Source organism: Ranitomeya imitator, chromosome 5 (genome assembly GCF_032444005.1).
Source record: "Ranitomeya imitator isolate aRanImi1 chromosome 5, aRanImi1.pri, whole genome shotgun sequence".
In the NCBI taxonomy this organism is placed as follows: domain Eukaryota; kingdom Metazoa; phylum Chordata; class Amphibia; order Anura; family Dendrobatidae; genus Ranitomeya; species Ranitomeya imitator.
In genome coordinates this window covers 644,839,950-644,855,094 of record NC_091286.1, presented here as the reverse complement: position 1 = coordinate 644,855,094, position 15,145 = coordinate 644,839,950, and the positions used below count along the sequence as shown (strand labels likewise).

At 41.5% G+C, this 15,145-nt stretch overlaps 1 protein-coding gene across 1 annotated transcript in view; it reads right to left on the bottom strand.

The window, feature by feature from the left end:
• Nucleotides 1–8,507: 8,507 nt before the first annotated feature.
• Nucleotides 8,508–15,145, bottom strand: part of GDF7 (growth differentiation factor 7) — a 49,981-nt gene continuing 43,343 nt past the window's right edge. Inside the window, exon 2 of the mRNA XM_069728147.1 lies at nucleotides 8,508–10,035. Within this exon, the coding sequence (XP_069584248.1) occupies nucleotides 9,116–10,035 (920 nt within the window). The 3' untranslated portion in view covers nucleotides 8,508–9,115. The remainder of the gene's footprint in view (nucleotides 10,036–15,145) is intronic.

Here is a 15,145-nt window from a genome sequence, read left to right as displayed (position 1 = left end):
AGGGTAAAACTTCATAAACTTTATTTGAGCAAATTTCAGCCCATGGTTTATGATCGTCTTTGCCGATTTTAAGGACATTTAAACACCAAAGTAGAGTATATTGGGATGACTGATCACTCCTGTACAGTTTGCATATTGTCATCTTCACGGAGTGATGTGCCGCCGCAATGATTATTTTTTTAGGCCATGTAAAAGATGAAAGGAGCCAACTAACAAACATTTGCACTTTTTCTGGCTGATGATTGCCATGTTTACTCAGCCTACTAATCAGGAATGATAGATTATCAGCTGCTTTTTCCATCTATTGGTTGTGTCTGGTAAGTTTTTTACATCATTTTTAGGCTGAAAACAAAAGAAGAAATATCTAACTGCTGTCACCACCGTAAATCCAACATAGGATGCTCCAGTCATTGGCCCTGTCTCTGAAAGCGTGAGCCAAAATGTAATCCAAAAATAGAAATTGATATATGGGTACTTCTAGTGCACTGCTGGTCAAGAAAATATCCAATGGAGATGATGATGATGATGATGATGATGAACAAAGAGCAGTTTTATTAATCAACACAATTCAGAGTTGAACAAACTCCATCATTTCTTATACCCCAGTTTTGTATCCTCATTTCTTGGCCAGAAAAAGAGCAGGTTTTATGAAGTGTGCCTCACGCTGGAGGACCATACCTGTCCTGCATTACACAGACAAGAAAATGATCTGAACAATCATTGTAGAGGTCAGTTCTCAGGACCCTGGTCCAGCGACCAGGTCAGTATTCTGGTGCAGCGGGACAGGAGTCCTGCAAACCACCTCCTACCTGGTGGCTTTCAATGCTCTCTAGCCTTGGCGGCAGGTAGGAAGCAGTTTGCATGACTCCTGTTCAGTGACCACTGAATAGTCACCTGGCCACTCATCTCTAGCATTATAATTTTTAATGTCTCTGATGGTGGTGCTGGTGGGAAACCAAACACTTATTAACAATTCTCCAGAGATTCCTGCTGATCCGTTGGGTTCCAGTAGTGGGACATTTTGTGATCAGTTAATATCGAGGTACTCTTCTGAGACCAGGTTCAAAGGACTGTTTCTTTGGTCCATGTACAAAACTTATTTGAACAAGCAAATGTGGCCAGTTAAGATAACGTTTTTTCCACACAAACCATGTGACAATGTGAAAAAAAATGTGTCATGCACTGGAAACTCCTTGTTTATTATTTTTTTAAGTGTAGATGTCAAAAATAGGGATGAGCGGACATTCGAGTTCATTGGGTTTGAGTAAACTTTAGTCCAAAGTTCGGTTTGGGTACCAGAACCCTATCCAAACTTAAACCCAGACACTCGGTGTTCGGTGCGAACCCCGAACTTTACAGTTTGTGTTTGTTTATCTGTAAAAAATCAGACATATGAATGACAAATGGGTATAAAAAAATGGACATATGGAATATATAGATGAAAAATTATGCATTTTTTTATGGAGAAAAAAATGATAATTTTTTATATATATTGGTTTGCCTCATTTGATTTCAAAGTTATTTACAACTTTATTTACAAGTCTACTACAGCTTCTTTCCGGCATATTCATTTTTGATCATCAGTCCATGTAAACATGTTGCTGATCAGCTGCCAGACGAAAAAAATACTTGCTCGAAAATTGATTGAATCGTTTGTGTTGGTCTTGAAATCATCATTGTTCGCAGCAGAGGAGATCTGCTGACTATACGTATGCTGTATAGAGGCAGAATTATCGCATCGAACATCGTTCTTTACCCATTTTGAATCGACTAGTTTGAGAGATCCATGCTTGTTACAGTCAATCAGCCCTTGTAAATGAACATGAAGGGATTTCTTTCAACAGTTGAGTGGATCGCTCTATCAACTTCCAGTGGAATTTTCTGAAACTCACTTTTACCCTTGAATTCATATTCGATTCTCGAGGATCAGTCAAAAAAAAAACACCATCTCACACATTGCTGAAGACTCAGAGACTGTGTTATTTACGTCAGGAATGTCCCCACTATAAATTCTCTCCCTAATTTTTACTCTCCCCCTTGCCCACTGTTCCTGCTCCTCTTTTTCCGTCTAATTAGTGGCTTTTCACAGAAAATATATTCAACACAAATCGAATTTTTGTGGGAGAAGATGGCCAACCAAATTTCAAAAGGTCCACTCATCTCTAGAAGATGTTAATAATTAACCTATTTTTTTCTTTATGGACAATCAACAATCATTCTTGGAACTCTCATAGATGTGAATGGAAAGATGCCTTTTTTCTATATGCTAGAAATGTCTGAGATTAAAATATCCCTTTAGAAGACCAACACAGGTAACCAAAGGGTCATAGGAATATAATGCAGGACAGACTTATAGGAAGTCATGGATGTTTTTTCTATACAGGGACCACACAAAGACTTGACTTAGTATCTTAACATTTTGCTGAACACAGGTACTGTACTCTGATCAGCGGGGACCTCTGCTGGTCAACTGCACTATAGGTGAGAGGAAAGAGAACATAAGCATTATGTGGACAAGAGCCAGTGTCTGCAAGAATAAAAGGCTTGAGCAATCTCTCATTTTAAGGAATAAATCCAATTACGACTTTACCATCACTGGAACCCTTTATACAGTATCCCTAATGTACAAACTAAATGTTTTAAATATTACTTAGCACCTATTTTCTCTCTGATTATTATTTTCATAACACTTTTGCATGAAGAAGCAATTTCCTAATCTTTTTATCCTCAGATGGGCTTACTCCAGTGCTCATTGTTGCCCTCTGCTCAGTAATGCACTTTGTATAAATTTGCAGTAGGCTGGGTGGTCAGTCATTTCTTTTTCATTTGGTCCATCTTATTTCAACCCAATTGGGGGATTGTAAAATTGAAAACACACTATAAGACACTTCAGCAAAACAATTTGCAGGACCTTGGTCTAGCGGCCACTTCGGAAGCCAGACATGGGCATTGTGAACGTCATGCCGGCATTCTGGTTAACTCTTTTGAATAGACCCCCGCCACGTCCTAATAACCTCATGACAAGTATGCTGCTGCAGCCTCATGACATTTTGGGGTCTACTAATCATGAAAGGCGCCCAGCATGCTGATAGGTAGTAGAAATGGACTAACGATGAGCAGCAGGAAGGTAGACCGGCTAACATAGTAAAATAGTAAGGCCAAAAAAAGACATTTGTCCATCCAGTTCAGCCTATATTCCGTCAGAATAAATCCCCAGATCTACGTCCTTCTAAAGAACCTAATCAATGTAAGATACAATATTCTTACGCTCCAGGAAGACATCCAGGCCTCTCTTGAACCCCTCGACTGAGTTCGCCATCACCACCTCTTCAGGCAAGCAATTCCAGATTCTCACTGCCCTAACAGTAAAGAATCCTCTTCTATGTTGGTCTCTCCTCCAGACGCAGAGAATGCCCCCTTGTGACCGTCACCTTCCTTGGTATAAACAGTTCCTCGGAGAGATATTTATATTGTCCCCTTATATACTTATACATGGTTGCCCCTCAGTCGTCTTTTTTCTAAACTAAATAATCCTAATTTTGCTAATCTCTCTGGGTATTGTAGTTCCCCATCCCCTTTATTAATTTTGTTGCCCTCCTTTGTACTCACTCTAATTCCATTATATCCTTCCTGAGCACCGGTGCCCAAAACTGGACACAGTACTCCATGTGCGGTCTAACCAGGGATTTGTACAGAGGCAGTATAATGCTCTCATCATGTGTATCCAGACTTCTTTTAATGCACCCCATGATCCTGTTTGCCTTGGCAGCTGCTGCCTGGCACTGGCTGCTCCAGGTAAGGCTACAATGGACTAACGACAAGGCAACAGGAAGGTAGCCTGGATACAATGGACTAACGACAAGACCCCAGACCGATTGGCCAGGGTCCTCCAAGTCTGTAAGACTCATACATACAGATCAAAACGTATAAATAAGACTCATAATCCAGAATTTAACCATAAAATATTTAATAAAAGTATCTGTACAAAATATTTAAAATGGGTTATAAAAGAAGAGTATTTCAGAATATTCAATTGACAAAATATATCCCACTATATAGTATATAGAGAAAATATAGCATGATATTTTACATTTCAATATGTACACTTTTGGAATACATACAATGCATTTACATCCTGGTTTCCCCACTTGTTCACTATCTAAATGTATACATTCCAAATCCCAGGTCGCTAGTTTAACATGAATATATTAACCAAACATGTATCCACCTATATTAACACAGGACAGAGAGGAAACTTACAGAAATGTATTCTTCTGTAAGACTGTAATTCCTCAATAAAAAAACAACCCACAATCCGGATCACAATGGCATACCTTTTTGATAAATAAATTAGACAAGTCTGATAAATAGGATTTCTCTACGTTTCAGATATTTCTCCTGTGAGTCACTTGAAAATAGAATAAAAAAACATTTACAATTACAATGTAAGGCACTGTAAGTGGAATGACCCTATAAGTGAGTAAAAGGGAAGCAGATATGAAACAATTAGGGAGCAGTAGGTCTCTTGTGGTGACATATTTGTGTATATAGCATAGAGGAAGCCTTTGTGGGCTCCTAGGGGCCCACATTCCTTGCTCATAGGCGCTGTGAACCTAAACATGGACATTAGTAATAGGGGAGGAGGATATTGCGTTGCCCAGGCAGCAAACTAGCTTGACAATTTTCAGGACTCTCCCCAAAAAATAGATCTCTGCATGTACGCCCACACATTGAGGTCCCATTCATCAGATAGATGCGGGTCTCTTGATATGCCAAAAAAATTCCCAGATGGAAAAACCCTTTTAGACAACTTTCAAAATAATACTTAAAAATGTTCTACCATCTTGCTGTCGTAGAGTCTGTGTATCTCCTGTACATAGCTGGCTGTCCTGCTGCTTCTTATATTGATCTGACACCTAGAGGTTGCAGATAGCAGAGCAAGCTATACCGTATGTAAGAGGAGGAAGATGACGTTTCTATATCAGTCTGTTTTGGGCTAAACTTCTCGGTATCGGTAGTGGTCAGACCCCAATCGCTCATTTGTGAATGAATTGCATCCTTTCGTCTTATCGAAATCTCCATTTGGCTATGGTTGAAGAGTGAGGAACTTAAACAGTTATGCTTCAACAGGCATAACTGTTTATGTTCCTCACTCTTCAACCATAGCCAAATGGAGATTTCGATAAGACGAAAGGATGCAATTCATTCACAAATGAGCGATTGGGGTCTGACCACTACCGATACCGAGAAATTTTGGTGCTTGATCCCACTATAGTAAATATAAAGATGACGTATCTCCACACACGATAACTAGAGTGAAGAGTGGTTGACCACTTTTCTCCCAGGAACTAATCATCCCTATTCTCAACATTAATGGGATTCACAGATTTTACAATCTTTCTGTATAAAGTTAAACTAGTCGATACATTTCACCCTAAAAATGGCCCATGCAGTGCCCAAGAAAGGGGCAAATCTATCATGCCAATACTGAAGTTTACCGTGCCTATAACTATAATTACGTGAAGCTAAGCTAAATTCCAGCATATTTGCTCCATGAGAGGTGGGGAGGGCGTGTTGTGGGTATGATTCCACCCGCTACCTTAGGGGCTTTAGGGTCCCTAATTTAGTGACAGATGCCCTTGATATTGAATACAGCGTTACACGTCTCTTACAGCCATCTCCTTCAGCTGGAGATGCAAAAGTCACAGTTCACCTATAGCTTGGGGTCACTTTTTTGGTAATACACACTGAAGAAGACCCTTCTTTATTGAGATCGCTAATGAACAAAGCAATACGGAGGGGGTAAACAGCAGCAGATTGCTCTATGAACAGCTTTTGTGTGTTCTGATCTAATTAGATGTCACTTATACCTCGCGAGTGTCAAAGGTCAACACCTGTACAGGCCCGGAGGTGGGAAAAGGACGCACGGGCCGAGCAGAGGCTTGGGCGTCGCATTCACTTTTCTTCTTATAATCCTTCTACACATTTTATAGAATTATTAGCTCAGACGTGATCACTGTATACAGAAACGGTAGATTCGCGGAAATATTGGAACCGTAAAATCATAAGCACCAGCTTTTTTATATTCAGTCTTTTCAATTGTCTTTTGATTGTTATACATATATAATTTATATTATGTGTATTTATATTTAGTTGTCCTGTCGACGGTATAAATAAAGTTTTAATTTTTTGCTTAGGACACAGTACACACACTGAGTAATATGTAATGATTGATATTTGGACACCAAGATCTAAAACTCTGAAAGTGCAAAACATAAAAGGCCTCGTTTAGGGTGACAGCTAGGAAATCTGGTTGTTTTTCATAGCAACCAATCAGATTTAAGGTTTCATTTTCCCGTTGAAGCTACTAAAATGAAAGCAGTAAATTGATTGGTCGCTAGGAGTACATATCTTGATATGTTCAACTAACTTTATTGACAATGTTCCAAAGAAACACAAAATCAGCTATTTAGTATACGGGAGAATTATAATTCATGGTTTACATTTTTTTCCTATCTCCTTGTGTATTATTTTTGCTATACACTGCACAGAGGCGAACGTATACTGACAATTATGGGATATTAAAGGTAGTGATGAGCGAGTGTGCTCGGATAAGGTCTGATCCGATCATGCTCGGGTGCGATCCGAGTGACTTCGGCGTGCTAGACACGATGAAGACACTTGGTTAGCACCCAAGCATGCTCAGATTACACCTTACCCGAGCATGTTCACTCATCACTAATTATAGGTGATGAATTATGAAATATATTAGTTAATTGACTGTCATATAAAAGTATGAAAAACAGAAGAACAGAAGCACTTGTTACAGGCATCCATTAATGCTATACTTCATGAGCCTTTTCAATAGTTCGCATACATTAAACAGGCAGGTGGCGGCTGTACTGCACAGTCGGCATCTAGCACTGACTGTAACTGTTTAGATGCCATTATCAATCACCAACAGTGGCATTTAAATAGATCAGTTTCCAATGCGCATGCGCCAGTGCCCATCTCCACCTCTACCGCGACGTGATTGCACAGAGCCAATGAGTTGCCAGTGTGACTTGGGGGTCTATTGAAGGCCCCCAATGCCGCCATCTTGGTGAATATAGTGCAAGCGATGAAACAATTGGAGGTTCAAGTCTCTTATAGGGACTAAAAAAAATAGGGAAAAATGTAATAAAATCATACACAAGCTTAATTCACCTTCCTTTTTCCAATAAAAAAATAAATATATTTTGTATTGTCACTTTCACAAAAGTCCGATCTATCAAACCATGAAATTATTTAAATCCTACATTAAACACTAAAAAGAAAATTGAATCTCCAAAATTGCTGGGGTCTTACTTTGTCGTCCCAGTTCTCTTAAAAAACTAAATAAAAAGTAGCCAAAATAACATTGCATCAATAAAAATGTCTCGCCGCACAAAAAAAACAAGCCCTAATACAGGCTCAATGATGGAAAAATAAAGAAAAAGTTATGGGTCTCAGATAAAAGTTCAGAATTTTTTTCAACCACGAAAATATGTTGGAAAAAACCCCATAAAGAAATGGTACTGACCTGACGAACCATGTTGCCAGGTGATTTGTATGGCACAATGAATGCAGAAAAAGCAAAACCCAAAAGACAAGGGAGGAAATTGCGTTTTTTTTAAATTTAAATGGTAAAATTACTGGTGTAATTTAAAACTTAAAAAATGACCCACCACCAAATAGAGCCACATCATTAGAAAGATAGAGCTTGTTGATGAAAAAATTAAAAAGTTATGGAGAGGAAAAGATAAAAAAAAACTCAAAATTGCCTGGGTCGTAAAGGGGTTAAACGGATGCCATTACAGCCAGAGTTAAGCAGCACCTCCATTTTATATGTATCAGGAGCTTTTTCCAGGGTGTCCGTTGAACATACACAAAAAGTAGATTTAATCGGGTCCTAAGTGACGGTCCTGGTCCTGGAATTTTTAGAAAAATTGCATCTATAATGCTGTGTGTGGCTGAACCGTACTACTAAAATTAATTTCAGATTCTTCAGTAATTGTAAATTTTTCTGAAAATGAACCGTCTTCCCTGAAGAGGTATGGAGCATAACATTATATCCTGTGCTGACAATTCCTAGGCAAGATATGCTGACCTGGTTCTCCGCTGCAGAACGATAATGTCCCCTGACTAAGCAGAATTCAGCTCAGGACGTGGAAAATTCAGATAAATTCCTTCCCTTTGTTAATATACATGTCATTTCTACTCTAAACGCCCTTTTGTCCAAATATGCCAGAACCAAACCTTTCCTCTCCGTATCGATAAGCCTTACATAAGAAATAACAATGAGTTGCATCAGAAATTATAGGGTCACCATGCCGTCTTTGAGCAGTGGCTCAAAATAGTTTGCCACGCTTTTGTGGAGTTCCATCGGTTTTACTGTCTACAAAACAAGGCCGATGGCACAGATCCTTAGATACTACCACCAAATTTGGTTGATCATTAGTGCTGGAACATTATTTTTTTTCATTTTTGATTATGAGAGGCAATATGGTGGGGGATATCAGTAGGGAATATAGATGTAGTGACTCTTCTGAAGAGTCAGGGGCCACATTCAAGACCCCTTGAGTCCAACATTTTACAGTCCTTCGAAAAAAAATGCATTACCTGCGGTAACCTAGAGCTGACCATTATACAGTATACAACATTTTAATGCCAGCCATGAAAGTTGACAACTACAGTTTTGGGTAAAACTCTGATCACAGCAGTTTTTACCGCTCTCTGGCAAGTGTGGACTTAAGAAGGTTTTTAACTTTTTGAGAGAAGAAGGGAACGAGTTAGACAAACTCCAGGATGCTACAAAGGTTTTAAGTGAAGCAGATATGAAAAAGTTTGGCAGACAACCCAAAATGAAAGGAGCCATAATGGTATTTCTTGGTGCTTTCACCACCTGGCTCCCGAAATTTGTACACCCTGTCATATGCATCATATCTAAAGACATTTAGGAGAATTTGGAGTGTCACACAGGAGAACCAAAACACTTTTAAGGTGACCTTGGCTTGACTTTTTTTGCTTGTGATTTTGTTTTGAGTTAACAAGAACAGAAGGCATATACATATATATTTATAGGCAGCAACGAGTGCTACCTGCAACCACAGTTTTCTACCACCATGTCCTCATACTGCTTGTAGACTACATTATTACCAGAGTCTATATATAAAATACTGATTGGGCTGAGTTTAGAAGGGACGCAGCAGCTTGGTGGAGTGGACTCGGGGTCCATAGAGTTCATTAAAGTTTGAATAATGGCATGGTTAGTAGGCTCCAGATGTGACCTCAATGGGAAATCACACACTCCTTCGCAGTGATAAGCTTCGTAATCCAGTGGGGCTATGATCCAGTCATCCCAGCCCAGTTCCTTAAAATTGACATGAAGGGGCTTCTTACTACATCTAGTCTTAGATCTCTTGCCTTGCCCTTTATTGTTGTGCGTTGTCCTGTTTGGTAGAGTTTGCCGTTTCCTTCTTCTTTTGATGATGGATCTTTGGCTGTAATCTGTTGGGTCTATCATTTTTGGGTTTTCCATGGATTTTATCTTGTCTCTGATCTCCTTAAAAAGGTTCTCTCTCCTCCTAGAGTAGGAGGAGACCACCAGTAGCGCTTTTTCAGGATCTGACAGACCGAGGCGATGAAACCCAAGATGGATCAGTGGCAAGTAGGATAACGTGAGATCAGAGACCATCTTCAACATAAAACACAATGAGTCACTGGGACCCTTTCTATTTTTACCTATAACCTTCAGGACATTAAATACCTCCCACTTTGAGAAAGTGTCCATTAAGTCTCCAGAACGAGAGTCTAGAAGTGTGGCTTCTTGCCAAGTGGTGGCACAGGTGTAAAGATATAGATGAACCAGACTTCCAGACTTTGGAAGAATCCCACTAATGTTTTCTGGGGCTTTGCGTAGAATTCTTAACTCAGCCCCTATTATTTCATCCAACGAAGACAAAGTGCTGATGTCAAATGTGTACTTCTGATCCAGGGACAATGGTGAGGCATCGTCTGAAATAAATAAAGTATGGGATGGTAACTAAGATGTCCAACAATATCAAACATTAATGAGGTACAAAAATCTAAAAGATGACACATTTCCTTTGCATTTGGGTCATTCTATTTCAAGTGAACCAGCACAATTTTCCTCTATATTTTTAATAATAATAGTAATAATAATAATTTATTTAGCACCAACATATGCCGCAGCGCTTTACAAATTATAGAGGGGATTTGTACAGACAATAGACATAACAGCATAACAATAATCACTGTTCAAAACAGATACCAAGAGGAGTGAGGGCCCTGCTTGCAAGCTTACAAACTATGAGGAAAAATGGGAGACACGAGAGGTAGATGGTAACAATTGCTTTCGTTGTTCGGACCGGCCATAGTGTAAGGCTCGGGTGTTCATGTAAAGCTGCATGAAAGTTAACAGCCTAAATATGTTACAGTACAGACACAGATGGCTATTAACTGCATAAAGTGTATGAGAACATGATGCGAGGAAGCTGATTATGGTTTAATGGGCCACACAGGGATAGTTAGGTTAATGCATTGAGACGGTAGGCCAGTCTGAACAAATGAGTTTTTAGGGCACGCTTAAAACTGTGGGGATTAATCGTATTAACCTGGGTAGTGCATTCCAAAGAATTGGCGAAGCCCTTGAAAAGTCTTGGAGACGGGAGTGGGAGGTTCTGATTATTGAGGATGTTAACCTCAGGTCATTAGCAGAACGGAGAGCACGGGTAGGGTGGTAGACTAAGACCAGGGAGATGTAGGGTGGTGCTGAACCATGGAGAGCTTTGTGGATGAGGGTAATAGTTTTGTACTGGATTCTGGAGTGGATGGGTAACTAACCAGTCTAATGACTGGCACAAGGTAGAGGCATCGGTGTAACGGTTTGTGAGGAAAATTATCCTGGCTTCAGCATTCAGGACAGATTGGAGCGGGGAGAGTTTGGTAAGAGGGAGGCCGATTAGTAGAGAGTTACAATAGTCCAGACGAGAATCAAATCAGAGTCGAAAGTAAGAAAAGGGCAAATTCTAGAAATGTTTTTGAGATGCAGATAAGATTGAGCCAGTGATCGGATGTGGGGGGTGAATGAAAGCTCGGAATCAAGTATGACCCCAAGGCAGAGGGCATGTTGCTTGGGAGTAATGGTGGAACCACACACGGAGATGGCAATGTCAGGCAAAGGTAGGTTAGTAGAGGGAGAAAACACAAGGTGTTCAGTTTTTTTTTTTTTCAGTAAATTTATTTATTGAAATTTTAATGAAATTTTAAACAGGAAAATCAATAAAAAGAATCATTACAATGTCCAGAGCTATACATTATGCCATTGAGAACACAGCACACGTGTAGTTGAACAAGGACTCTTGCACATAAAGGGTACATGCTTCTCATTTTGAGAATCACCTCGGGACAGGGACCTTATATACAGAATACAGTAAGAAAAGCAATTGTAGAGATAGGAGAAAAGGAAAGAAAGAGAAGAAGAGGAAAAAAAGGGGGGAATGGGGGAGAAGGGAAGTAAGGAGGGGGTTAAGGGAGACCCAGTAATGTACACGCCCACGTATTGAGAATTATGAGTATGTACGCAGCCAAGTCAGGAACCCTGTGCTCTCCTTGAAGGATTGCCAGAAGAACCAGGTGCATCCCTGGTCATATGCAGCATCACCATCACCCGCCACCAGCGACTCCAGACGATGTAATCTATCCATTTCAGCTATCCATTCCTCTGTGGAGGGGACCTCAGTGGACCTCCAATGTCGGGGAATAACTGCCCTGGCAGCTATGAGACAAAATCTCAGGATCCCCTTTTTAACGGAAGCTATCGAACTGGGTATCAGGGACAGTAGGGCCATTTGGGGGGAGGGCTCGTGGCGGACCCCAGTCATCAAATGAAAGGCATTGAAAACTGAGTTCCAAAAGGGTTGCAGGGGACCACAGGACCACCAAACATGAAGCATAGAGCCCGTGGTGGAGCCACATCTCCAGCAGGCGTCTGAGATCTCCGGGTTAATCCTGTGGAGAAGGGTGGGACACCTATACCAGCATGTCAGTAATTTATAATTCCTCTCCTGCACCTGACTGGACATTGTCATCTTATGTGCAAGAGTGAAGATTTTCAGACTATCCGCCTCAGAAAAGGTGATCCCCAGGTCCCTCTCCCAAGCCTCCATAAATCCAAGCGTAGTAGGGGGAAGTGAATTCAAGACCAGGCCATAGAGCACCGAAACCACGTGGGAGGGACCCTCGGTAGGGAGCATCATGGACTCAAATGGCGTCAGCGCTCCCATCGGCACACTGGAAAGAAAGCTCCGCAATTGCAGAAACTCTAGCCAGGACAGCGGTGTCGTAAGACCAGAACCTCGTAACCCCCACACGCCGCAGAGCCCCGCAAGCTTATCCTTCACCTGACCCAGACCCACCCAGTCAAGTCGTGACCAACACAGATACGTAGATCTATTCATTGCCGGGGGAAAGGCCAGATTGTCAAAAAGGGGACTCAGTCTGCTCAAACGGGAGGTCAGGTGTAATTTCACATAGGATCTATCCCAGAACCTCAAAACAATCTGCGTGAGTGGAGCAAAACTCGACACACGTGGGCGTCCAGTCCCCCCCAGCCAAGGCAGCCAGTACAAAGAAGAGGGCGATAAAAGTTTCTCCAGGAGCACCCACTGTTTATGAGCATCACTGAACCTCCAGTCGACAATCCTAGAGAGGAAGATTGCCTGATAATAAGGTTTAAAATCAGGAAGGCCTACCCCCCTTTAGTCTTGGCTCTCACTAACACTGAGAATCGAGTCCGCGGCTTCTTAGTTCCCCAAATAAAGCTATTGATGGCCGACTGCAGGCGCCTGAAAAAGCAATCCAGAACCTGCACTGGAGCAGTCTGAAAAAGATAGAGGAATTGGGGTAAAATATCCATTTTGACCACTCTCACCCGTCCGAACCAAGAAAGCTGAGGTCTGCCATACCGTTTAAGGTCCGAGATAGTTCTCTGCAGGAGCGGGACGTAGTTCAGAGCATATGTTGCGCTAATGTCAGCAGGTATTAAGACTCCTAAATATTTTAAGGCATCGGTCTTCCACTTAAAAGAGAAGGACGCCTGGACCTGAGAGACTAGATCATCAGGTAGGGAGACATTGAGCGCCTCCGTCTTGGGGTAGTTGACTTTAAAGTTTGAAACCTCCCCGAATCTACAGAACTCTCGGAGGAGTACAGGAAAAGCCACGGTCGGGTTGGTAATGTACAGCAATAAATCATCCGCATACAGGGATATCTTAAACTCATGTTGGCCAATCCGCAGACCCTCAATATCAGGTGTCTTCCGTAATGCCACTGCCAGATGCTCCATCGCAAGGATATAAAGTAAGGGGGAAAGGGGGCAACCCTGACGGGTCCCGTTTCTTATGTCAATGGGCGGGGAAAGGGTACCGTTCACTCTAAGACGGGCCGTAGGCCTATGATACAGAGCAAAAATCCTCTCCAACATGTTAGGTCCCTCTCCCAGTTGCTTCAGGGAGGCACGTAGAAAGGTCCAGCCTGAAGAGTTCAGTTTTTGACAGGTTCAGTTTCAGATAGAGGGAGAACATGATGTCAGAGACAGCGGTAAGACAATCACTGGTGATATCAGGAGAAGAAGTGTATAATTGGGTGTCATCAGCATAGAGATGATACTGGAAACCAAATCTACTGATTGTCCAATAGGGACAGTATATGAAGAGGAGGGGGCCTAGGACTCATCCTTGAGGAACCCCAACACTAAGGGGAAGGTGAGAGGAGGGGGAGCCAGCAAAAGATACAGTGAAGGAGCAATCAGAGAGATAGGAGGAGAACCAGGAGAGAACGGTGTCCTTGAGGCCGACGGAGCGAAGCATAGTGAGGAGGAGCTGATGATCCACAGTGTCGAATGATGCGGAGAGATCCAAGAGCATTAGCATGGAGTAGTGACCATTAGATTTAGCTGTTATTAGATCATTAGGACTTTAGTGAGAGCAGTTTCAGTAGAGTAAAGAGCGGAAACCAGATTGTTGAGGGTCGAGAAGAGAGTTATCTGAGAGATAGCGGATAAGACAGGAGTGGACCAGGCGTTCAAGGAGTTTAGAGATGAAGGGAAGATTAGAGACAAGTCTATAGTTAGCAGCACAGTTTTGGTCGAGGGATGGTTTTATTTTTAATTCTTTTGAGACTGGTCTATGGTGATAGTGTGTTAGAAAATGCAAAATGTGAAGAAAATAATTCTATATAATTTAGGGGTTTTTTTTATTTTCAAAGTTTTGAAAAAATGCTAATTTCTGTGTTGCATGCCTTTACATGTCTCCTCATAACTCAGGCCAGAACCAAGATAGAGATGTCACAGACCCCCCTTCCCCACGATGACACTTCGTTTCAGGGCAGAAAGGGGAGTGAGAGCAGTTTTTGCCAGCAGATGACGATTCCTTTGGGTATCCCATCATGTACTGGGATTCTCAAAAAAATATAAACAGAACCCCAAGTTGCAGTACAGATTGAATGGTAGGGAAATTTACCGTGACTTAAATTACAAAACTTATTAGTTTTTCGAGATCTAATAATTTTATAAGAATAATTATTTGCGCTGTGGTTAAATATGCAATAATAATGAATCAAGGAGTGTAAGGGTAAGGGGCGAAATTGTTTGGCTTGATCAAAAATGCCAGCAATGCTTAGTATAAAAACAGATAATCAAGGTAATCCTACCCTGAAGAAGGAAACTGATTGATTTCCGAAATGCGTTGGATTCTTGGTCCTCTTTGTGAAATGCAGCAGCCTTCATCACGTTACTATCACGTGATCGCGCACATCACGCAGGTCCTGCTAGCGCCAAAACTTTACTCTACGGACCATTGGGAGATACTGAGCATCTGTCACTTTTTTCCTGAATTTCATGACTTCTCCCATGATCCAAGTAGTACCGTTTCTCCTTGCGGAGAGTGAGGGGCTGCATTATATCAGAGTCTGCCTGGGGGCTGCATTATATTAGAGTCTGCCTGGGGGCTGCATTATATTAGAGTCTGCCTGGGGGCTGCATTATACTAAAGTCTGTCTATGGGGGCTGCATTATACTAGAGTCTGCCTGGGCGCTGCATTATAT